Source organism: Scyliorhinus torazame, chromosome 3 (genome assembly GCF_047496885.1).
Source record: "Scyliorhinus torazame isolate Kashiwa2021f chromosome 3, sScyTor2.1, whole genome shotgun sequence".
NCBI classification, from domain to species: Eukaryota; Metazoa; Chordata; class Chondrichthyes; order Carcharhiniformes; family Scyliorhinidae; genus Scyliorhinus; species Scyliorhinus torazame.
Genome location: NC_092709.1, coordinates 80,556,712 through 80,583,117, shown reverse-complemented (window position 1 = coordinate 80,583,117; position 26,406 = coordinate 80,556,712). Strand labels below are relative to the sequence as shown.

At 48.2% G+C, this 26,406-nt stretch overlaps 1 protein-coding gene across 6 annotated transcripts in view; it reads left to right on the top strand.

Annotated features, from left to right (window-relative positions):
- Positions 1–26,406, top strand: part of egf (epidermal growth factor) — a 207,226-nt gene that overhangs the window by 154,288 nt on the left and 26,532 nt on the right. For all 6 annotated transcript variants that reach the window (XM_072495907.1, XM_072495908.1, XM_072495903.1 and 3 more), the window contains 5 exons: positions 1,786–1,902; positions 2,950–3,075; positions 4,112–4,234; positions 6,593–6,776; positions 18,628–18,792. In XM_072495907.1, the coding sequence (XP_072352008.1) occupies positions 1,786–1,902; positions 2,950–3,075; positions 4,112–4,234; positions 6,593–6,776; positions 18,628–18,792 (715 nt within the window). The remainder of the gene's footprint in view (positions 1–1,785; positions 1,903–2,949; positions 3,076–4,111; positions 4,235–6,592; positions 6,777–18,627; positions 18,793–26,406) is intronic.

Sequence of the window (26,406 nt, the reverse complement as noted above, 5' to 3'; positions counted from 1 at the left end):
ATCTCACACTATTTAGATAAAAGGTAGTCTGGATGAAGAGTTCTTAAGGATAGTTTCTTAGAACAGCACATTCTGGAGCCAACCAAAGATCATGCTACACTAGACTTGCTGTTGTGCAATATCTCTCTATTGATCCCTTGCTCCACTATTTAGCTGAGAACCCTTTCTACTTCCTTAGTTATGTGGCTCGCCAGACCATTGGTCCCAGCATGGTTCAAGTGTGGCCCATTCCAATGGTACAAATCCAACTTCGCCCAGTTTTGGTGCGAGTGCCCCAGGAACTGGGACCCACTTCTCCTACGCCAGTTTTTAAGCCGTGCATTCATTTCTCTAATCTTATTTGCCGTTCAGGAATAATCCAGTGATTATTACCTTTGAGGTTCTGCTTCTTAATTTGGTGTCGAGGTTCTCATACTGTCTATGCAGAAGCTCTTTCATAGCTCTATCTATAATGTTAGTATCTAAATGGACCTCGACAACTGGCATGGTGGTTAGCAGTGGCTAGCACTGCTGCCTCACAATGGCAGGGACCAGGGTTCAGTTCCTGCCTTGGGTGACTGTCTATGTGGAGTTTGCACATTCTCCCCGTGTCTGCGTGGATTTCCTCCGGCTGCTCCGGTTTCCTCCCACAGTCCAAAGATATGCAGGTTAGGTGGATTGGCTATGCTAAATTGCCCCTTAGTGTCGAAACATGTGCCGGTTAGATGGGATTTGGGGGATTGGTGGGAGGGAGTGGGCCTAGGTAGAGTGCTCTTTCAGAAGGTCGGTGCAAACTTGATGGGCCGAATGGCCTCCTTCTGCAATGTAGGAATTCTATAGATACTCTCACTGAAAGATCCTCTCCAATCCTGAGCAGATGTCCCAAACATTGGCAGAAGAAATCAAGCCTTACTTCAGCTTGTAACCTATACTCAGACACTGAGTACATTACTGACAGAATGGTCATGTCGGAGATTCATTGTTCACATGAAGCATTATAGCAAGGCTTTTTCTGCTCAGTCAGCTGGACATAAAAGATCTCATAGCAACATTCAAAGAACAATCTTCCCTTAATAACATCACCAAAAAAAACTTGGTTCACTTCTGTAATTGGTTGAAGTGTACCTGCAGAGCAACATTCAATCTATTTCAAAATTAATCCATTGGTTATTAAGAATTTGGGGACATTCTTTTCTTTAAATAAATTTAGAGTACCCAATTCTTTTTTTTCCAATTAAGGGGCAATTTAGCGTGGCCAATTCACCTACTCTGCACATCTTTGGGTTGTGGGGGTGAGGCCCACGCAGACACGGGGAGAATGTGCAAACTCCACACGGACAGCGACCTGGGGCTGGGATCGACCCTGGGTCCTCGGCGCTGTGAGTCAGCAGCGCTAACCACTGCGCCACCGTGCCACCCTGAGAATTTTGGGACATTCTAATGGCATAATAAAGTGTTTTAAAAATGCAAGTGCTTTTTTTCTCATAATCATAAACAGAGTAGTTTTCTGCCTTGCATGAAGTGCTTTATTTAGACTCTCTGTCCTGAGTTTGCCTTTGGCACTTGTCCTTCTCCAAGTCATGATCTAACTCGAAATTGTGCTCCAGATCAACTTGTTTCATTCCACTTGAGATTGTTAATAGTGTTTTTTAGATGCCCTCTTTGTCCCTTCCTTTTGAGGCTAAGTTTTTCAAAGTTTCCACGTAACCCAGTGTAGCACTGAGGGGCAAAGACAATCTGAATACTTTTAAATGTGGATTATTCATTGATTATTTCTGATAATTCTGTTTGACTTTCTTTATCAAGATCAGGATGACTGTGGAACCCTGGAATGTGACTTCAATGCTCAATGTGTTGCTTCAGAAGGAGTTGCTAGATGCCAGTGTTTGGAAGGATTTACTGGCTCTGGCCAAGTTTGCGATGGTAATAAAGGCATCAAATTCGCCTTGTTTTTTCATTTTCTTAATTCTCAGTGAAAGATTCCTTTTGAAGTGGGGATGGGAATACAACCATGTTTAACATTTTACTTCTGTAATACGTTGATTGATGAACTAGTTTTATTCCATCAGTAAGTTTTCAAATGATTTCCAAACAGCAACAGCCATGTCCCAGTTACACTCCTGGTTGAAATCTGCATACTCGATATATATTGCCAACTTGGCACTATCCTTTGGCCAGGCATGTCAAGTAATCTGTTTTCTGGCACCCAAGGTTAGTTATATTTTTAATGTCTGACGAAGACAGATGGAATAATCAGATCTCTGCTAACATTAGAGTTCAGCTTCAAATTATTGAATAAGTTCTTAGACAATCTGTTGTTTGTGCTTTCACCAATTTCAGCCATTCTCTTTTTACTTTGTACACATATATCAGCAGACTAGGGTAGATGTAGATCTGAGGTTCCCAACGAGTTCCGCCACAGACCTTGGCGGGATTCTCCGTCAGCAGGATCCTCTGCTTCGCCGACAGCGCACTCACGTCGTGGATTTCCCGATGGCATAGGGTGGCCACAATGGGAAACGCCATTGGCAGGCTGACAAAATGGAGGATCCCACTGCCGACAGGGGCAGGCCGCACCACAAAAAAAGGGAATGGCGGGATGGAGAACCCCGCCCCTTTTCTTTGTTTTATTTTTGGGTCTGTTGAATGGATAAAGATTGAGTGTTAAGAATGGACAACAATGTCATTATCGCTGTGTCGTGTGATAATTAGTACTGTAGTCGGCAAACTGGCTGGAACTTGAAATAAAATCAGAAAGTGCTGGACCTGATGGACAAACTCTGGCAGCATCTGTGGAGAGAGAAACATAGTTAATGTTTCGAGTCTGAAATCACCCTTCTTGACTGTAGGGAGGCGGAATGTGATGGCTTTTATGCTGGAACTTGATCTTTATTTGTCCAGGAATTCATATGTTCGCGAGATTCATTTAAAAAGGTGCCACCAGTCAGTTATACATTTTATTCTTTGCAGATATTGATGAATGCACCACCGGTTATGCCCTTTGCAATGGACATGTGACAGACTGCATTAACACAGAGGGCAGTTATGTCTGCAAATGCCACCCTGGCTATAGTGGTGATGGACTCCTCTGTTATGGTGAGGAGGGCTGTTGTACCTTGTGTTGTACTAATTTCCTTTGACAGTGGTAATCTTGTGATGTGCGACACCGATCCCCATCCTCTTGACATTTTTGTCGAAGAGTTTATCTTCTACTTTATCGCTTGCATCTTAGAATTTTATGACCTCTATTTTGGCACTTGTGGGTTCGCAAGCATTGTATGCACCGTGACAGCTATCCATCTCACATGGAGGGCCCGATCTAACCAAATGGGAACAGAGTCCCATAGCGTGCACGTTTAGCTCGCAGCGCCGAGCAATACCTCGCTATCTAACACCCATCTGGTTAGGTGCGGGACCTCAGTGTGGAACGTGTGGCTAAGGTCGCACTGAGCCCCGTTTCCTGCATTGAGGAGCGTCCCGAAAACTTGAGCTCCCGACGCGACCCTCAAACCCCTCCGAGCCCCAACTCACTATAAGGGGGCCCCAAGCACTGCCCCCCCACACCCGCACAGTGCACCCCCCCCCCTCCTGATCACTGCCGCGCAGAAAATGCCAGCTTGGCACCACTCCTGCCAGCCCCACCTGGGCACCTTGGCAGTGCCAGGTTGACACACAGGTGGCACTGCCAGGGTGCCATGCTGGGCAAGCACCTGGGGGCCTCCGATCCCCTGGGAGACCTCCCAAATGCCATTCCTTCGGAGATCAGCATTGAACAGCACTCACCTGAAGTCTCCAAGGTGAAGGGGATAGATCACAGTGTCTTGGGTGCCTAGCGGAACTGCGTATTAGAGCGAGACTAGCTACTGTAATATGCAGAATTGCCAAAAAGTGATTCCCCCCAAAATGGGCTGGCTTCACACCTCACACTCGTGAGATCGAATGCAATCTCGCTAGTGTCGCGAGCCGGGTAAATTTACCGGCCACGTTGCACCACAGCACGCTGCTTTTCAGGCGCAGTGTCGCTGGTAGATCGTGCCCAGAGACTATTGAATAAGTGACTTACATAAAGGTGAAATTAGTCACTAGTTTTCTGGTTCATTCCAGCATGTGATATCCATTGTTGGCTTTGCAGATATTGATGAATGCCAAACTGGGAAACATAATTGTGATAAAAATGCTGTATGCGAAAACACGGATGGCAACTACACCTGTACATGTAACAAAGGACTTTTGGGAACAGGTTATAGCTGTAGAGGTAAGTACACAAGCTTCATGAGTCTGTTATGTTCTTTAAGGATGATGGAGTTTATACTTACGGGTGGGTGTATGTGAGTTTATCAGCAGATTAATGATCACAACATTTAAAAGTTTCACTCATTGGCTCAGTCAATAGTGTGGGATGGTAAATAAAATTATTGCCATTCATTAAGATCGTTTTCAAAAAGAAAGCGTTATACTTCAAGGAAATTCTTCCTGATAAAGCCCAAGGCACAAATGTCAGTTCCACTGGGTTGCAAGATTGGGAGGAGAAATATTGGTTGTATATTTTCCACCGTTCAGTTATTTTAACAAAGAAGAAGATCTGAGCATAAAGCAACAACTCCTGATGATTTTCATAGTCTAAGCTTTTACTTGTGGGAAAACATATGGGTCAGGAATTTCATTACAGCTGCTCCTGCTGTACTGCTGTGCCTTTGCTGGCAGTTCTACAGATACTCCAGTCATGTGCCTAATTGAGATCTCTGCCACACTTCCTGGAGGTAACAGCCCACTGCTGCTTCACCAGCCCAAGGTGCTTTGAGGAATTCCCGGGGATTGTAAGCTTTAATAGTTCCTCCTTACTACAGGGAAGGGAATGGATTTTTAAAAAATTCCTTGTTAATGTTTTTCAAAAGCTTAAATTTGCTGTAAGGATAAGATTATTCATTCTACTGCCTGTTCAGTTGATCAGGGTACTTCAACTCACACGCCTTCGACCTCCACCACCAATAGGCCAATATCAGTAGGTGCTTGGGAATACCACCTCCCAAAATCACATTGCCATTCCTGTTTGGACATGATCACCTGCTGTTACTTGGCGGTCACTGGGTCAAAATCCTGGAACTCCATAGCTAACAGAATTGTGGGAACTCCTTCACTGCATGGATTAAGCAGTTGGCTCATCCTCGCCTTCTTAAGGATAACCAGGGATGGGCAATACAAGTCAACCTCACCAATGACCCTCATGTTCCCAGAATGAAATATTAAAAACATAGGGCGAAATTCTCATTTTTGAGACTAAGTGCGGTGGTGGGTGGCTCCTTGTCCTGCTGGCCAGAATAGCAGGGTCCAATGCCAGATTGAGTGCTTGGAATCTCATGAATTATGCACAAGCGAGTTCCCCTCCGACCCTCCTGCACAGCGGCAGCTGATTCACCCGCCCTCAGCTGATGGGTTTGAAGGTCTCGGCACCATGTTTAAATACCAATCCAGCACACTCCTATCACTTTCTCCAGCCCACCTGTCTTCACCAGACAGCGCAGGATGTCAGCAACCCCGAGGGAAAAGGCTAGCAGCCTCAAGAAGAAGTCTGCCACTTGCTTCAGCAAACCCTCTCCCCGGGCATCTGGAGTCTTCACCCATCCCCTTCCAGATGAGGTATCCCTTTGATCCCTAAGTTTTTCTTGCAACTTTGTCGCGGTCCAGATTCCCTCCCCTCAGTCTTCCCCCTGCCTTCCATTGTTCCGCTTCTCCATCCACCTCTTTGCCCCTCCGCATGCCATTGTGAGCCCCTGCCATATCAACGCCACCCCCCCCCCCACCTTGTGTAGGTCTCAGCTGCCTTCCACATTGCCCCCCTTGTCTTCATTAGGCCACCCCCCCTCACCCCCCCCCCCCCCCCCCCCCGCCTCAACCTGAACTCCACCCCCTGGTTGATCTGCAGACTTTTGTTACGGTGGCTGCATGAGTCCCTCAACACAGTCCTGTCCATAGAAACACTGCAGTGTGGCACCTGGGACAAGAAGCCTCCTATATCCCCCAACCCCAGGCACAGTACTGACGCCACCCGGTGACACAGGAGGGTACAGGGGTCCGGTAGCATGGTGCTGTCCATGAAGATCAGTTTGACATGGAGATGGAAGCAGCAACCAGTGTGTCCTGGCAGAGAGGTGAATTTCAGGAGCAGCACAGGGCAGCACTATGGCAGAAAGTTATTGCACCCACCCCAAAGTCTCTGGTGAACTGAGGACTGCCTTGTGCACGTCACTCATTAGCAATCGGGTTTGACGCTACCTTCAATTCCCGGTGGCATGACACAAGATGGAAAGGCTTTTCGGGATGCTGGCGGGCAACTGTTACAGTGAGCATTCATAAGATGCATAAGATGCAAATGAATGCAAATGGTGTTTTGCCACCTACCAGTGGGATGAGCGACCAGCACTAACCCACCAATGGGAGAATTGCAACCGGATTTTACATCGGTGGGGTTTCCGACTTTTTGGCTCCCGCCAACCACCAAACCCGCAGCGGGAAGTCAGGGAGAATTCCACCCACAAGTGCAACATTTATTCCAGCAATCATAAGTTCTGCAGTACAGATTGAGCAAAATATAAAATATCTATAATTCTTTCAGGTGTGACCAGCTCAGCCTTGCCCACTGATGGTTCAATAGAGACAACTGTCAGGAGCACTACCTTTGAAACGACCACAAACAAGAAAAGTAATCACATTGTGACTTGCCCGGTTTCGCATAGAGGCTTCTGTCTGAATGGAGGGGTTTGTTTCCATATCCCCGAGATAACCGTGTTTGCGTGCAAGTAAGTGAAGTCAGCGATTTGCACTTTATTTTCAAGCATAAACTGCAAAATATTTTTTGAAGTAGTCACACACTGAAGAATGGCAAAGAAACAAATCATGGGCAGGATTCTCCATTTGGGCGACTATGTCCTCCCACTGGAGCTGAATCGCTTCTGGTTTGCAGTGCCACTGGGAGTGACGCCCAAAAGTGATTTCCTCTCCCTTGCCATGCCAATTTATGCATGGTGGGGAGTGCAAGGGGTTTCTTTCCTTATCACACTATTGGGCCGCCATTTTGAGCAGGCGGACTGATAGCGAGGTTCCCCCCCACAAGTCCTGAAAGACGGTTGTTAGGTAATTTGGACATTCTGAATTCTCCCTCTGTATACCCAAACAGGTGCCGGAATGTGGCGACTAGGGGCTTTTCACCGTAACTTCATTGCAGTGCTAATGTAAGCCCACAACGCAAATCCTCCCCGGTTAGATTTTATGCTCTCCGACTGATAGGTTTGTAAGTAGGGGGAGGAACATAAAATTCAACAGGCGGTCTGCCCACCCAGCCCTGCCCCTACTGCAATTTCACCAGTGATGGGAGTGGTGTCAGGTGACCTGCCTGCCAGCGGGCCAATGGAGTTCCTAAGTAGGCAATCGGTGTCCACTTCGGGACCTCATTCAGCCACCGCTGGGGTTTAACTGGAAAGGAACATTACTGAATACACCCTATGAACTCATCCTCAAGGCTACCTTTGCCAATTTGATAAGGTCCATATATAAGAGGTTTAAAATTGCCCACCAATTTTGCAGTACATTTCTTACAAGCCTCCAATATTCTTGATTCATACTCTACCGTCCAGTTTCATCACTATCCGAGGGCCTATAAACTACTCGCACCGGTAATTTCTTTCCCTTGCTATGTCCTATCACCAAACTAATTCCACATCATGACCCTCTGAGTCAAGATCATTTCTCACGACTATACTAATCTCATGCTTTATTAATGAACCTCCTTTTCCTTTCTTCCTAACTTACCAAAATGTCAAACACCCTTGAATAAAAACAGTAAATGCTCAGCATGTCAGGCATTCTGATGCAGGGTAATCGATCGGAAATATTAACTATGTTTGTTGAACATTTCGGGACCATCTAAGCTTGTGAAAGGTGCTATTTTTCCTTTGCCATCAGGGATGCTGTCTGACTTGCTGTGCATTTCCAGCATTTTCTGTTCTTATTTCAGATTTCCAGCATCTGCAGTATTTTGCTTTTGAAATACCCGTTAATATTCAGTTTCCAGCCTTGGTTATCTTGTGACCATGTCTCTGTCATATCATACCCATTGATTTCAATTTGTGCTATCAGTTCAAAAACGTTGCTATGAATGCTGCATGCATTCAGATGAAGAGCATTGAATTCTGCCTTTTTACCATATTTCCACACTCTGACCCTATTTACTGGTGCACACTTGCATTTGGATGTTCTGTCCCTTATCACACCTTGTTAGCATTCTCTGTATTGTTGCCCTGCACTATTGGCGTGCACTAACTTTCTAAATCTCCCCTCATGTGAACACTGTCTGACCTTACTTACCCTAGACCCATTCAGGTAGTAAACCAGGGATTCATGGTGGTACTGCTTTGTAATTTAGCCCTGAGTTGCCCATTCTCCATCAGCACTACCTATTTCATAGTTCTGCCTGAGTTGTTGGCTCCCACATGGAGCACAACAACTGGATCCTTCCCCTCCCACCCCAGGTTCCTCTCCAGCCCAGAGGAGAGGGGCAGCACGGTAGCACAGTGGTTAGCACAGTTGCTTCACAGCTCCATGGTTCCAGATTCGATTCCCGGCTTGGGTCACTGTCTGTGCGGAGTCTACATGTTCTCCCCGTGTCTGTGTGGGTTTTCCTCCGGGTGCTCCGGTTTCTTCCCACAATCCAAAGATGTACAGGTTAGGTGGATTGGCCATGCTAAATTGCCCTTAGTGTCCAGAAAAAGGTTTAATGGGGTTACTGGGTTATGCGGGATAGGATGGGGGGGTGGGCGTAAGTAGGGTGCTCTTTCCAAGGGCCGGTGCAGACTCAATGGACCGAATGGCCTCCTACTGCACTGTAAATTCTATAATCCTGAAACCGGGCAAGCAATAGTCTTCGGGATAATTAAATCGTATCATTTATTGAAGTCTGTTTCAGTGATTTTGAAATCAAGTACTCATAGATAACTGTAACTTCACACGTTTATTTAAAATACTTAATTTTTTTGGCGATAAAACCATGTTACAATCCCTCCAGTGCAGAAGGAGACCATTCGGCCCATCGAGTCTGCATGAATGGCTGAAAGAGCGCCCCACCTAGGCCCACCCTCCTGTCCTATCCACATAACGTCACGTAACCTGAATATCTTTGGACACTAAGGAGCAATTTAGCTTTGCCAATCCACCTACCCTGCACATTTTTGGACTGTGGGAGGAAACCGGAGCACCCGGAGGAAACCCACGCAGACACGGGGAGAAAGTGCAAACTCCACACAGACAGTCATCCAAGTCCAGAATCAAACCTGGGTTCCTGGCGCTGTGAGGCAGCAGTGCTAATTAAGCACTGCGCCACTGCACTCACCTTCAGTATGGGCGGCACGGTAGCACAGTGCCTAGCACTGTCGTTTCACAGTGCCAGTTTCCAGGTTCGATTCCCGTCTTGGGTCACTGTCTGTGCGGAGTCTGCACGTTCCCCCCGTGTCTGCGTGCGTTTCCTCCGGGTGCTCCGGATTCCCCCCCCACAAGTCCTGAAAGACAGTTGTTAGGTAATTTGGACACTCTGAATTCTCCCTCTGTATACCCAAACAGGTGCCGGAATGTGGCGACTAGGGGCTTTTCACCGTAACTTCATTGCAGTGTTAATGTAAGCCTACTTGTGACAATAAAGATTTTTCTAAATTGTGTTAATAAAATTGTATGGGATTAGCAAAGTACAATTTCCCAATTGTTTCATTATGTTATGAAAGTATCATGGATTTTTAGAAAATGCTCCTTGCAACAAACAAGAAAGCAAAAAATATAGACAGCCGAGTAAGGCTACTTGCACCATCAACGTAAGCAGTCAATTAGGCTCATTAACACACTGGTTAGCAACAGGTAAAGGCAGTTAACTGACCACCTGAATGTTCGTGCAGCCAATGACTGTGCTGTAGAGTGATTTCCACACACCCTTCCACACCACATCACTCCCAACCCTCCCCACCACTACAACCAACTCCACATCCCTTTCCATCTATTGTGGTGGCTTAGCTGCGTTTTCTATTCTTTTAGTTCAATTTTTGAAAATGTGCATGAGTGCACCTTCATATTGTAGCGCCCTCTCAGTTATGTACCCTGTACTGCAGCCTGCCACTCCTCCAAGCTGGAGGATTGGCCCAGCCAGGTTCACAAGCCTGACTGATGCCCTTCATCGGACAAGGGACCCATCTCCATGCCAATGAGGATGGTGGCCTGGTTACAATTCCAATGAATGACTGCCCCCCCCCCTGCTGAACCACCAACTCTATTGCACCTCACCCCACCTTCAAGGACCCAGGAACAATCCCACTTCCTTTTTCTCAGCTCCAAAATGAAAATTCAGCCCCAAGTTTGAACAACAGTCTGATTGTGGGTGATGTTCATTTTGGATGTTAGTGTCAAACGGGCAATGCGGATTTAGCCGTAGAGCTGAGTGATTATCAAATTAATATTGGCCAGTTTACACTCATTATTACTTTACGTTTCTTGATAGTTCACATACACATTTACAGGAAAAGCAGGAGAAAAACACTAAAGCCTGGAGTTGAATCTGGACCAGTCCCGTGTAAAAAACAACTAGAATGCACTAGAGGGCAGTGTTGCCACATGAAATGTATTTTAGAAGAAATCACAATATTTAGTATAAAATAAGGCACAGAGACACAAACTGAAGTGATTGGGAATGAAAACAGAAAATTCTAGAACTACCCAGCAAGTCAGACAGCATCTGCCAGTCTTGTCTGAAGTGACTGGGCTCTGAGCCTGACAGAGTCTCAATAAAATGAAGCGCTGCCCAGTCAGGAAGGGGAGAGGGCAAAGTGTAATTTGCTGAAAAGTAGTTGTTTATATCATTCGTCTGAAAGAGTCAGTTAAGGGTTGTTGGGGGGAGTTCTGCCAATCTCTTTCCCAACCACTGTGTTAACCTGCTACAGGATGTACTGTGGTTTGATGTGGGAGCAGATCGCTGTGTACCCTCTTCACAGGAGGTGCATGCAGATTCCTATGAGCGGGTTTTCTTTCAATGTGCTAAACGAACATTATCATGGCAACAATATTAACATTTAATATTGTGCCAAAAGCTACCAGACTAAATTGTCCAATTAAAATAGGACATCACCTGAGGCCCTCCCCCGATGCTCCGCCCCCAATGGGCCGACTTCCCGACGGCGTGGGACGTGTGCGCTCACAGTTTTCAGAGACCTACCATGACGGTAGCGGACTTTGTCCAACACCACCACAGTTGGGGGGGGGGAGCCGTTCCGCTGGCAGGGGGGCTTCGACGGGGGCTGGGGGGACTGGTAGGGGGTGGTCCGGGGGTTGTGAGGGGGATTACAAGGCGGCACAATCTGGCAGGCTGGATCCGCGAGCGGCCGGCCTCGTCCGTATTTGCAGTAAAACCTGGGGCTTCACGTGGCGCGGCTGCTAGCCCCTGGATGGAGCATCGGTGCGGGGCGGCGCCTACATTTTGGTCGTAAGACTCGACACATGCTTCGGACATAGCTTCAAAATCGGAGAATCCAGCCCATTGTACTTATACAGCGTCTTTAATATGGAAACGTATGCCAAGGTGCTTCGTGGAACTGTAAGAAGATTAAATTGGATATTGAGCCAAATAAAGCCATGATTTTAATCAAGAGTGGGAAACAGCAATCAGGCAGGAAGGTGGGAGTGGGCTATGTTGCTGAGCCACTCTGACCTCTGCAACATGAGCCTCGATGATTTTAATTCCTGTGCTGATCAGCAGCCCACCCAAAGTGGGCAAGAAGCAGCAGCTGTTCATTTGTGCGTGTGACTCAGCATTCAGACAGCAGGATGATATCGGTCAACACCAAAGGCACAATCATTGTGCAACATGTAATGGCTTGGATTTTAGAGGTCAACACTGAAGAAACATACTCTCCACCTGCCTTGAAGAGAGCTGCTCACAAGGATTGAGCAATTTCTGTGATGCACATCTCCCCTATCCCAATGGCAATTTGAATTTGGTGCTAATTCAAGGGGACCTTCAGGTGTGCAGTAGTGACATCAGCAGCAGGGCTAGCAGCCAATCACATTGAGGTATTCTTACCAACAGCAAGCCAGGAAGTCAAATGCGCTGATGATCATCAGTTTTAATTTCATTTTTTAAATAGCAAAATAAATCATAATTGGATTAAGATAGAAGTTAAAATATATATTCAATAAAGATATTGGACGAGAAATTATTTTTTAAGTATGGGAGTTCCAATTTGCAGCATGCTATCACCATTCTGATCAAGGGGGGGCAATACAAAATGTACTCATCTCATCTGAATGATTATGGTGCTGACTACCAATGAGTTCTTCATGCAACAGGAGACCCTGGCTGTACTGTTTGTTATAATATACACACAGGTATATGATGGTGCACAGACAGGCACACAGGATGACCAGTGAACACACAGAACACAGCAGCCAATCACCAGACAGGACACGACCACTATAAAGCCAGAGGGCACTAGTTTTCCCGCTCTCTTGGGATCCAGGCTCGGAGACAGTCAGAGTCCGTGAGCAGCAACTAGAACATACACCATGTGGTAGTAAGATAGTCTAGTCAGGTTAGCCTCAGGTCTCCAGTCAAGTCAGCATAGTGTCAACCCACAGTTAAAGTATGTATGATAGTTAAGAGTTCAATAAAATCGAGTTGCATTTCTTCAAGTGTTGGAAGCCTGTCTCTCTCACTGCTGCAGTAAACGCAGTCCTCGCAGACCCGGCATACCCAACACATCACTGTTCACAGGCCATGTGGTACAGGCAGCTGCTCTTGTTAAATGCAGGCTGCCTTTTAAAGGCACTTGCACAAAAAATGTTGCTGCAATGTCAATCTTTGGAAATGGAGCACTCAGGCAGACAGACAGATCCATAGGACTGGAAGTGACGCTGAAGACATTAGAATCACAGGATCCCGACAGTGCAGAAGGAGGCCATTTGGCCCATCAAGCCTGCACCAACGCCGGAAAGAGCACCCTACCTAGGCCCACACTCCCGCCTTATTCCCGTGACCCCGTCTAACTTTTGGACACTAAGGGCCAATTTAGCATGGCCTGTCCACCTAACTTGCACATCTTTGGACTGTGGAAGGAAACGGAGTACCCGGAGGAAACCGTCGCAGTCAAGCGAGAATGTGCAAGCTCCACACAGATAGTCACCCAAGAGTGGAGTCGAACCTGGTCCCTAGCAGTGTGAAGCAGCAGTGCTAACCACTGTGCCGCCATGCCGGCAGGCAGGAGGAGGCAGGCCATGGCCTGCCAAAGGGCTAGAGGACTCTCCAGGACCATCCTCAGAAGAGAGTGGGAGTAGGTGACCAGGAAGGTCAACATCTGGAGTCTGGGCCCAAGAAACTGGCAGGAGTACCACAAGAGGTTTAGTGACCTCACACAGGTGGCTAAGGTCAATTAATGCATTTTCACACAACATTTCTTACACAGCACACCAACAAACCCTCACACTGTTCAATGCACCACATACACAATCACCCAGCAGCACACCATGGAACTCATGCCAAATATCCAAATATTCCACCTCACCCTCACACACCTATAAATGCTGCCAAACTCACATCCACCTCTCCTTGTATCCACGTACCTCCAGCTCTTCAGTTATGGCAGGTATATCACCCAAACACAGTGCCACATGATCAATAACAATCAACCTTCCATCCGATAGGACAAGGTGGCACACAATTGAAGGGGAGTAGAGCAGAGGGGACAGGGAGTCATGGATACCTACCTCTCCTGATCCCTATGGCAGAGGTGGCGTTGACTGTGATGTGGATCGCAGTATTCAATGTCGCTGAGAACATTGGGGATGACAGCATGCTCTTCCCTAATGGGTCGTCTCAACTCCCGACACATTCTCATCCTCTTAGCTTACATGTCAAGGAAACTGCTGAAGGTGTGATCATGGCCCACCTCCTCCCCAATCCCTCAAACCAACATTATCCTCCTGAGACCGTGCTGTCGGGAGCAACAGCACTGCACAGATATAATACTCTGCCACCAGCTCAGATGCATGCACATTAAAGGCTGGTATGGAGTTGGGCACAACATAGGCCCACCAGGCTGTTTTAAAGGATGGGCTTGCAGAGGAGTTCTACTGTGGAACACTCCTCTGAGGACTTGAATGGGGCAGCACTGGAGAACGTTGCTGGCCATGCCGACTGTCCCGGTCAAAGAGCACAGAGAAGTATAGCTCCAACTTGGCAGAGGGCATCGCGTAGAGCCTTTTCTCTCCATAGCTCCCTGCTTCATCTTGCTGTCATTTTGCAGAACCTTAGAGACGCTGCAACTGCAACCGGGCGTTGCTGCTGCAGCCTTTCTGTGAACACAGTCACCAAATCCTTTGCCCTCTCTCTGACAATGGGGCAATACCCTGCAGCAAATGCAGAATCTCACCAAAACTCCTCCAAAACACTCCAAAGTACTTACAGACACTTTGCAATAGAAAAGGTTCCATGTTGCTTCCTCCATGTTGCCAGGGACTGAATGTGCTTCATAATGTCAGTTAATTTAGGGCATGGCCCAGTTGTTACTATTCACCAAACCAATCATGAGTTAGGGTTTCAGATGCTGTGCCTCGAGGTTATCTGTTTCATACCCTTCACATCAGCCAGTTGTGCTTTTTGACGTGATTCAATGTGATTTGGTTCACGGAGTGAACACTTGTATACACCAGTATCCCTGGAGAATGACACATGTCAGATAGCGGCTGAGGGGAGCCCTGCCCATGGAAGGGAGGTATGAAGAGCGGGGAGGTGAAGGAGGGGTATTGGGCATTCCTGAAAGGGGAGGTGGGGGGCCCATGTGTGCAGGAGGGTGGCATTGTCCATGGGTGGGGATTGTGGGAGACCCTCAAGCTCACTTAGAGATTTGGGCACCCTTTCAAAATGTTGCCTGATCTCTGAGGAGCCGGTCTCGCCAGCGAGTTCAGCCCTCAATGATGAAAACATTTGTAAGTGTGGGCTGGATCGGGGAAAGTCTTGCCAAGGCCCAAACAAACGACTAAGTGTGGGTGAATCCAGGTCCGGCTCTCACCTAAAAATAACATATTTCTCGGGAAACACCCTGCCAAACTCAACCAAAATTACGTATTTGTCATTTTTTGGGAGAATCGTGTCCATTATAAATCCAGTTACACCACATTCAACAAGAGGTCACCACTTCACAGGTTTTCACAATATGAAAATAGAAGTTTCTGTCAATTCACTGATGGCTAAAGGATTACAGATTGCAATGTCTCAATTGTGGGTTTGCACATTATTCTTTGCATGTGCAGATGCCTGCCGCTTCTGTCAGTTTCGGTGGAGTAATGACAGCGAACGCTGACAATTTCATCATCATTGTCTCCACAAAATCCAGTCCAATTGTCATTCATACCAGTCCAGCTCCTCTTGATTCTGCCAGGAAATTCAAGCATTATTTCCATGTTTGAAGCTCTTCCGGGCCCAGATCCTCTTCTCATTGGCATTAACAGAGGTTTCCATTCCCAACTAATATTGCAGATCATATTCTGATTGGATATTATTGGATCCTGGTCTGCATATTTAGAGTAGGCCTGCTACCTTTGGCCAGATGTCCTTGCTGCCTTCTTAAAAGGGTACGTTATAATAGAAGATACAAGGGCAGCATGGTGGCGCAGTGGTTAGCACTGGTGCCTCACGCCACCAAGGACCCGGGTCCCATCCTGGCTCTGGGTCACTGTCCATGTGGATTTTGCACATTCGCCCCATGTCTGTGTGGGTCTCACCCCCACAACCCAAAAAGATGTGCAGGGTAGGTAAATTGTTCACGATAAATTGGCCCCTAATTGGAAAAAGAAAGAATTGGGTATTTAAAATTTATAAAAAATAAAACTCTTCTGAAAAATAAATAAATAATAGAAGCTACAGGATCCACTTGGGATGTGTGAAATGCTCACTTGACTACAATTGCCACTTCCCTATTACCAATAGCCTTCAGCCGCATGGCTAGCGGCCTCCGTGGTCAATGGGAATTACGGGTAGTTGATGGGGCAAACAGGCAGGGACTAGGGTTGCCCCTGGAATGGATACAACGATCCAGAGGTTGGCATGAGGACCTGTGCACGGTTAACCCACCCCCAGCAGAGCACCCCCCCTTACAAGTTCTGATATGACCCCCCCCAGCTCCGATACCCTCAACTCCCATGGTGGCCCACCCCAACCCCTTCTGTCCACAGGGGCAGCAAGCCCAGTGCCCTTGGGCCCATTGCCTGTGAGCGAAGATGGCTACTCACCTCCTCGGGCCTCTGCAGCAGCCCTTCTGGCAGGTTCACGTTTTTCAAAAGGAGTATTAATTGTTGCCAGCGTGGCCACTTGCTGGGAAGGCAGCTATAGCACGGGAGGCCTTTGGATATGGGCTGGCTCCCATTAATTGTGTAGAAATAGGGCTGAAGTGGTGATTATTGGTTTCTCACCACGCTATGGCGGGATCCCAAATTCGCCTACGGGAGCGGGCCGGTTGCATTGCTTTTGGTTTGGCACCCGGTGGGGTTCTAGGTTTTGACCCCTCCCGCTATTTACCAGCTTCGTCGCGCTCTCACTCATGTGCAACAAGGCCACTGAATCGCGCCCATGGTGGACAAGTAGGAACCAGCTTACAGAACACCACACCCATTTTATCAGAGTTATGGTGGCCTCGCAGGGGACGACTGGGGGTGACTACTGAATCCTAATACATGGGGCGTCATTCTCCGACCCCCCAGCGGGTCGGAGAATGGCCGTTGGCCGCCGTGAATCCCGCCCCCGCCGGTTGCCGAAGTCTCCGGTACCGGATATTCGGCGGGGGCGGGAATCGGGCCGCGCCGGTTGGCAGGCCCCCCCGCTGGATTCTCCGGCCCGGATGGGCCAAAGTCCCGCCGATAAATTGCCTGTCCCGCCGGCATAAATTAGAGTACCTATTTACCGGCGGGACAAGGCGGCGTGGGCGGGCTCCGGGGTCCTGGGGTGGGCGCGGGGTTATCTGACCCCGGGGGGTGCCCCCACGGTGGCCTGGCCCGCGATCGGGGCCCACCGATCCGCGGGCGGGCCTGTGCCGTGGGGGCACTCTTTCCCTTCTGCCTCCGCAACGGTCTCCACCATGGCGGAGGCGGAAGAGACTCTCCCCACTGCGCATGCGCGGGAAACTGTCAGCGGCCGCTGACGCTCCCGCACATGCGCCGCCCCGACATGTCATTTCCACACCAGCTGGCAGGGCAACAAAGGCCGTTTCCGCCAGCTGGCGGGGTGGAAATCCCTCCGGCGCCGGCCTAGCCCCTCAATGTTGGGGCTCGGCCCCCAAAGATGCGGAGCATTCTGCACCTTTGGGGCGGCGCCATGCCCGTCTGATTGGCGCCGTTTTGGGCGCCAGTCGGCGGACATCACGCCGTTTGGGGAGAATTTCGCCCCAAGCAAAACAATATTGTTAATATTGATGCTTAAGTCCATTCATACATGTACTTTTTAAAATACAGAGATCCATTGTAAGATTCGGTACATTGTGTAAGAATGGATGGTCAGTGAATTATAGACAGGTATTCAGTTGGTGGTGCTGGGCAGTAGGCAGTCAGCAACATATTTCAACTTGGGGATGAAAAATGACATGAAAGAAATTGTACATTCCAAACATGTACCAACATGTTGATGACTTGGATATAGATTTTGGAGAAACAGTGGGATGAATGGGACTGGAAGGAGGAATTGGGCCTGAAATGGAAGACAAGCCAGAGAGGCAATTGCTGCATCCCTATCCATGCTGGCATGGGCCCCCTGCAAGTTCAACAATGGGCCTCGCCTGTATTTAACCACCTGCCTGTCACCTCAGTTGGTGACCTTGTTGCTGCTTGCTGGCAGGGGTGAGGCAGACTCTCTGCGATATCTGCAGCAACACTAGAGGGGACCGGTCAATGGGAAGGTTGCAAGCTGAGGTAGAACAGTCATTTCTACTCCTCCACACTCCATATTCAGTTAGTAAAATAAAGGCTGGCCTGTCCTTTGGGCTCCTTTAAGAGCTGCTAGTAAGGCTGCTGCACAACTGGAAGAGCTAAATGACTCATTTTCAATTTAACTAGGAACACCAGTGTCCTTTTTTTTTTCATTTAGAGTCCCAATTATTTTTATTTCCAATTAAGGGCCCATTTGGCGTGGCCAATCCACCTAACCTGGACATCTTTGGGTTGTGGGGGTGAAACCCATGCAAACTCGGAGGGAATGTGCAAACTCCACACGGACAGTGACCCAGGGCCGGAATCGTCCCCAGGTCCTCAGCGCCGTAGGCAGCAATGCTAACCACTGTGCCACCATGCCGCCCCCACCAGTGTCCTTAAACAAACATTAAGGACGCTGTCCAGCATAATCAAGAGACCTGACACCTGTTTCAAGTTGGGAACACTGGCCATTTTGCATACTTCCAGGGAGATCAGGAAGAGGCTATTCAACTGCACCAGAACTGGTCCCTCTAATTTTGGGGTTGTGGCAGAAGCCAAGCATGAGGCAAACTAATTTCCATTGCATTAATCTTATATGAACTATATTTTTTACCATGGGGTGCAGATATTCCGTATTCTCTGTTATAAATAGTTTTTATCTCATTTTAATAGCTGTCTTAAAGGCTACATGGGAGAACGGTGTGAATACAGTGACTTACAATGGTGGGAACTCCATCGCGTTGAGGAAGAGAAGAGGCGTAATGTGGTTATAGCCGTTTGCATAATAGTGGTAATCTGTCTGCTGTCAGTGGGAGCGTGTGTTACTTACTGCTACAGGTGAGTCTCATTGGATAATGTATAACTGCTTTATGAAAAAGAAATGAGTTACAGTGAACTGTGTTTAAACTGGGATTCAAAATACATCAAAGAGTTAATTTCAATCTTTTTGGAGGAATGTTTTCCCTGACGAAATTCAACATGGAAACGTAACCGTATATTATCGCAATGTCGGGGAAAAGTAATCACAGGCCTGAAATTTCAAGGTGTTTCACTCCCTCTATGCAGTTATTCCCCTGATGTTTTTTGGAACATTATATAGATACATCCTGTGCTCAGAACAACACCAACACCAACGTGCTCCACAGGACTGCTATCAAACAGATTTTGACACTAAGTCACATAAGGAGATAACCCAGAAGCTGGGTCAAAGAGGGAGGACGAACTTAAAAGAAGAAGAAAGAGTGAGAGAGAGTGCAGAGAATTTAGGAAGAGAATTCCCGAACTAAAGGTTTCGGCAACTGAAGGTGCAGCCATCAATGGTGAAGTGATTAAATCGGAGATGCTCAGGAGGCCAGAATTAGATGAGGACAGATATCTTGGAGGGTTATGCACCTGGAGTGGTTTACAGTCATTGGGAGAGATTTGAAACCAAGGATAGAGAATTTGAAAATTGAGGCATTGCCTAATCAGGAGCCAATGTGGGCCCTAAAAATTGAATATCAGAAAGTCTGACTCCCTTCTGAAACTCAGGGGCGGGGTTCTCCGACCCCATGCCGGGTCGGAGAATCGCCGGGGGCTGGCGTGAATCCCGTCCCCGCCGTGTCCCGAAGTCTCCGCCACCAGAGATTCGGCGGGGGCGGGAATCGCACCGCGCCGGTCGGCGGGCCCACCCCTGCCGATTCTCCGGCCCACGACGGGCCGAAGTCCCGCTGCTGGAATGCCTGTCCCGCCAGCGTGGATTAAACCACCTTTTGAACGGCGGGACAAGGCGGCGCGGGCAGGCTCTGGGGTCCTGGGGGGGGGGCGCGGGGCGATCTGGCCCCAGGGGGTGCCTTCACAGTGGCCTGGCCCGCGATCAGGGCCCATCGATCCGCGGGCGGACCTGTGCCGTGGGGGCACTCTTTTTCTTCCGCCTTCGCCATGGTCTTCACTATGGCAGAGGCGGAAGAGACCCCCACCCCTGCTCAAGCGCGGGGATGACGCCAGCAGCCGCTGACGCTCCTGCGCATGCGCCGACCCTTGTCGCCCGGCGAAGACCTTTCGGCCCCGGCTGGCGTGGCACCAAAGGCCTTTCCCACCAGCCCGTGGAGCGCAAACCACTCCGGCACGGGCCTAGCCCCTCAAGGTGATGGCTTGGCCCCTAAAGGTGCGGAGACTTAATTCACCCAATGGCATTGTGCTGTGTGCCAGAAAAGGAAGTAAAATATTGACTGGTTACTGTTTTTAGATTGTACTGTCAGATCATAAATGTGGAGGATATCATGCATATTTTAAAACTATTTTTAAAGACAAATTATTCACGGTCAGTGATCCTGCAGAGTAACTGCTGCCCAGTGTGTTTTATGTCTAAGTGTTCCATATATGGCCAAAAGCTTTCGATATTCTTTTTGCACATTATTAACAACCCCATGGCCCTGATTTTTATTCTTGATGTGGGAATCATGAGTTTGCCCATACCCCGATGTTGTGATCCTGCCTCCTATCTGGCAGTGTCCAGCCATACCAAGTTCATGGTGGGGCAGCGGGAAAGACAGGTGGTGGGGCCACTGCCTTCCAAAGCAGGCCACAGGTGAACAGAGTTGGGTGGTTGATGAGGTAGGCAAGTTAGAAGGCCTACCTCCATCCACCGGGAAATTTGCCAGATCTGAACATGAATATGAGGTGCCCTAGCCATCACCCATCATTATCTTACCCTCCTCGCACCCCAAAGACCTCTGTTCCCTCAATACTCCCCATTCCCCCTCACACCTCATGCCACCTCATGCCACATGCCCCCTCATTCTCTAATGCCCTCTCCATGCCCCAGTCTCCACCCACCCACTATCCTCTGTGGAAAGAACTGATGAGCTTTACAATAACGTTAGGCGGCCTTTGAGATGCTCATGAAACTGTCAAAATAAACAAGCATCAATTAAAATAAATGCCTCAAAAACTTTAATCCCCTTAGGAGCTCATAAAACTGGCAATCAAACACACAACCCTTTAAATTTCCTTTGAAATCTTAATATTCTTAGGTGGTCATAACGCTGACAAAACAAGCAAACAGCCATTCAAAAACCTCTTCAAAAACTTTAATACTATTAATCGCTCATAAAACTGTCAATTAGTACAAAGCTCAGAATCCCCTTGACAGCCATGTCAACAATCCTACTGAGCTAAATCCATTAGTGGAGTTTGGAGCTCAGTCAGGCATTTATAATGGGATTCAATTTCACAGTGGTTAACAAATAGCCATATATTCCACTACTTCAAAAGGTTTTAACAGGTGGCTGGACTGTCAATCAAAGGAAAATTTGAACCACAGGGGCAAGAAAATCTTAATTTCAATGATCTTGAAAGAGAAGAGCTCCGCATCCATCTCATAAAGCACTCAACTGCATCTGAATGCTTTCACAACACTGGTCAATTTAATAGTTGCTTACCTTTTCTAAACAAAGCTCGATGATTAATCACTGGGATAAATCATACTTCGCTTATCATACTGGATTACTTGACATGTGAAGTTGTCGACACTTTCTGCACTTATCTGCCAAAACGTTGCTGACTGCAGACGAGGCTTCCCCAATGGTTTATGACTCCTCTGAGGTTCTGTGAACCATGTTGCCTACCGAAATAGGCCTGGATATGAGGAAATAGTGGTGGTGGTGGTGGGGGGGGGGTCTAAGATGTCCACGCCTACAATGGAGTAGGCAAAGGTAGGATTACTCTATGCAGCTCGCTATCTGCACACTTACCATGTCCTTAAAATACAACGGAAATGGAGGTAGAGATCCTGGAATCAGGTCCTGCTGCCATTTTAAAATTCCATCCAACGACGTTCCAAAATGGACAGAGATATGAAAATTCTGCCACGAGTGTGAAATGTCCATACTGTTGTGAGTTCATACAGAGGTGGGATGTAGAATATTTTGGCACTGCAATTAAAGAATGCAACAGACATTTGAAAATATGTGGCCACAGATGCTTGGGAAATTCTGTTTTGCAGCTGCCAAAAATCAATGGAAAGTTAAAAATGTAAGGTAGCAAAAAGGAAGGGAAAAAACCCAGAGGCAAAACAATTTTGGTTGGTACAAGTCTTTGGGCGAAAAAAATAAAATATGGAGGCACGAGACAGGATGTGAGCTGATGAAGTTCTTGTGCTGTACAGGAGCCCCCTTTGATCGATGATGAAGTGGGGAACCTGCAGCCTAAAATGGATCCCAAAATGATTTGTTTTAGTTGACACTCCAGAGCATCTTTCACAGTGGAGAGCGATAGCACATGTCCGGCAGAAGGCGGTAACTAGGACCAACCTGATATAAATTGTCCACAGAACATGGAGAAAGTTGAATGAGCGATGACAAGTCTTATCAAGAAAGCTGCATAGAATCATGCAAACATAGAATGGATACAGCTCAGACAGAGGCAGTTTTGTCTGTCATGTCCATGCCTGCGCTCTTCAACAGCAACCCAGCTCGTCCCACTTCACCGCCCTTTCCCTGTAGCTCTGCAATTATCTTTTCTCTTCAGATGTTTATCTGATTTCTTTTTGAAAGCCGTGATTGGTTCGGCCAGTGCCACACTCTCAGGCAGTGCATTGCAGGTCCTAACCACTCAGTGCATTTAAAATATTTTTCCTCATGTTGCCATTGGTTCTTATGCCAATTCCCTTCAATTGGTGCCTTCAGGCGCAATCTTCCCAAAAGGGAGGTGTCGAGAAACATGTAGCTATTCAACGCTACTCGCGTTGACTAAAGAGCCTAAACGGGGAACACATGGCCGAGTCCGCACATAATCCGTTTTCACAACGGGGAGCTCCGCTCAGCTGAACTCCCCGTTATGGCAAGAGATTTCCAAGGCCCACAAAAAAAATCCCCGGCCTCCCCCCAGCCCGAATGCAACATGGAAGGGTCCCTCACACCTCTCAAAGCCACAGTGGGCAACCCCGGCCCAATCGCACACAGAAAATGCCAGATTGGCACCTCGGTAGTGCCACCCTGGCAGTGCCCCTGGCAAAGCCACCTGGGCAGTGCCAGGCTGGCACCCAGGGGCACTGCCATGGAGACAGACTGGCACTGCTAGGGTACCCAGATGGCACCAGCAGTGCCAAGGCACCACCCTGCCCAAAGAGCATGTAGCCGGGGGCCTCCGATCCCCTTGGAGACCGCTGTGAGTGCCATTCCCCGTTTGTGGGGACCAGTATCAAACGGCGTTCGCCCGAGTTGCCCAAGGCAAAGGGATTGAATCCCAAAGCCTCAGATACATTGGAAATCTGCACATTAGAGTAAGGCTTACTGCCTCGCTCTAACATGCATATTTGCCAAAAGCTGATCCCGCCCATTGTGGTATTCTCCTTGCAATGTCTCGCGAGATTGCGTTGAATCTCACAAGGCTTTGCGAGCCGGGTGGATCCCGGGAGTCGGGTCTCCCGGCTTTCATTGGCCACGCTGCGCCATGGCGAGATGCTTTTCAGGCACAGCATGGCCGGAAGATCCCGCCCTTCTAATTCTCTATCCTTTCGCTAATGGGGATGGTCTCCCTCCAACTGCTGTGTCTCGATCCATCATGATTTTAAATACCCCTATTGTTGATCCTCTCAGCCTTTTCCTTTCTAAATAGAATAGTCCAGCTTTTCTAATCCATCCTTGAAATTGAAGTTCCTGATCCCTGGAACCATTCTAATATATTTTCTCTGCGCCATCTCCCCTGCCTTCACAGCCTTCCTAAAGTACAGTGCCCAGAGCTGGACACAATACTCCAGTTAACGCCGATTTAGTGTTTTATTACCTCGTCAGTGGTAGCGGCAACGGTGCCGTCACCAGCGCCCCCAAGCTGCTACCCACAAAAGACGCCACCTCTAGCCTCTTTCACGACGCCCCCTCTCCCTCCAGTACCCACTTACGGATCATCGCCACATTAGCTGCCCAATAATAGCCACACAGATTCGGCAGCGCCAGCACCCGACTGTCCCGACTGCGCTCCAGAAACACACTCTTCACCCTCGGGGTCTTGCTCGCCCATACAAACCCGATAATACTCCTGCTTACCCGCTTGAAAGAAGCCTTGGGGATTAGGATGGGCAGGCACCGGAACACGAACAAGAACCTCAGGAGGACCGTCACCTTGACCGACTGCACCCTACCCGCTAGGGAAAGTGGCAACACATCCCATCTCCCAAAGTCTTCCTCCATCTGGTCCACCAACCGTGTCAAATTAAGCTTATGCAAGGCCCCCCAGCTCCTAGCTACCTGGATACCCAGGTATCGAAAACTCCTCTCCGGCCTCTTCAACGTCCGCTCCTCTAGCCCCCTTTCCTGGCCCCCTGCATGCACTACAAAGAGCTCACTCTTCCCCACGTTGAGCCTGTAGCCCGAGAAGTCTCCAAACTCCCTAAGGATCCGCATGACCACCGCCATCCCCACCACTGGATCTGCACTATATAACAACAGGTCATCAGCATACAACGACACCCAGTGTTCCTCCCCTCCATGGACCAATTCCCTCCAGTTCCAAGACTCCCTTAATGCCATGGCCAGCGGCTCAATTGCCAGCGCGAACAGCAAAGGGGACAGGGGCACCCCTGTCTCAACCCCCGGTACAATCTGAAATATTCCGATCTCCGCCGGTTCGAAGACACGCTCGCCACCGGGACCCTGTATAACAACCTGACCCACCCTATGAACCCCTTCCCGAACCCAAACCTGCTAAGCACTTCCCATAGGTACTCCTACTCCACCCGATCAAAGGCCTTCTCCGCGTCCATAGCCGCCACCACCTCCGCTTCCCCTCCCACCGAGGGCATCATAATCACGTTCAGGAGCCTCCGCACATTCGCATTTAACTGCCTGCCCTTCACGAACCCCGTCTGGTCCTCATGTATCACTCCCGGGACACAATCCTCAATCCTCGTAGCGAGGACCTTCGCCAGCAACTTGGCATCTACATTAAGGTGCGAGATCGGCCTATACAAACCGCACAGCAGTGGGTCCTTATCCTGCTTGAGAATCAGCGAGATCAGCGCCCGAGACATTGTCGGGGGCAGAGTCCCTTCCTCCCTCGCCTCATTGAAGGTTCTCACCAGCAATGGGCCCAACAGATCCACATACTTCCTATAAAATTCAACCGGGAACCCATCCGGTCCTGGGGCCTTGCCCGCCTGCATGCTCCCCAATCCCTTAACCAACTCCTCCAGCCCCATCTGGGCCCCCAGGCCAGCCATCTGCTCTTCTTCCACCCTCGGAACCTCAGTTGATCTAAGAACCGCCGCATCACCTCTCCCCCGTCCGGGGGCTCTGACTTGTACAGGTCCCCATAGAAATCCCTAAATACCTCATTTATTTTAACCGCACTCCGCACCGTATTCCACCCCTAGCCCTGATTCCTCAAATCTCCCTCGCCGCCTCCCTCTTATGTAGCTGATGCGCCAGCACCCGACTCGCCTTCTCCCCATACTCATACACTTCTCGACATTAAATTTCATCTGCCACGTATTTACCATTTCAACCAACTGTATCTGTCTTCTTTAAGTCTATCATTATCCTCCATGTCTAAACCATTTGAACACATAAAGAAAAGTCGAGATCTTGGTAGTGATCATTGCAAAACCTCCAGCCCAGAAAACAATTATTTACCAATAACTTCTGTTGCCTGTCACTCATCAATATTGTTATCCGTGCTGCTCTTATTCCTTTTATCCCATAGACTTAAATTCTGCTCCCAAGCCTATTAAATTATGTTTTATCAAGTCTTTATATACCACATCAACTACATAACCCTCACTTACCTTCCATATTAACAAATCAAAAATTTCAACCAACTTAGTTAAACGTGATTTGTCTTTAACAAAATGTTCTTAATTAATTCACACTTACCCGCATGACTGTTTTATTGTCTTGGATTATTGTTCCTAGAAGCACCTGATTGGCCTGTGGTTGCTGGGTATATTCTTACATCTGTTTTTGAACAAGCAATGTAACATTTGCAATCCTCCAGCACCCAGGCACCCCCCCCCCCGTATCTGAAGAACATTAGAAGTAGACCACGTGGCCCATATTGAGCCTGCTCCGCCATTCAATATGATCTTAGCTGACCTTGGGCTTGATATGATCCCAGGTGATGCTATAGCTGGATGGAATGATCCTAGAAAGAGCCAGGAACTCTGGCTCAAAAATACCGTAACTTATTATTTTATTTATAAATCATAGAGGGACAGAGTCACAGGGCCCCTAATTAGTTTTAACAACAATATTTTTTAAAATTGAATGTGAAAAGTTGCATTATTATACAATACTCCTTTACTCCCCACTTAGCTGACAAATACACATATTTTAAAATTAACATAGATTACAAAGTACATTCTAAGCTACATAGGTCTAATTGACACACAAAGTCCTTTTTAAGCACACAAGATGATTGTTGTCAAATACATGGTTTCTGCTCTGGACTCAAGTTAGTGTGTGTGGATTTCTTCTC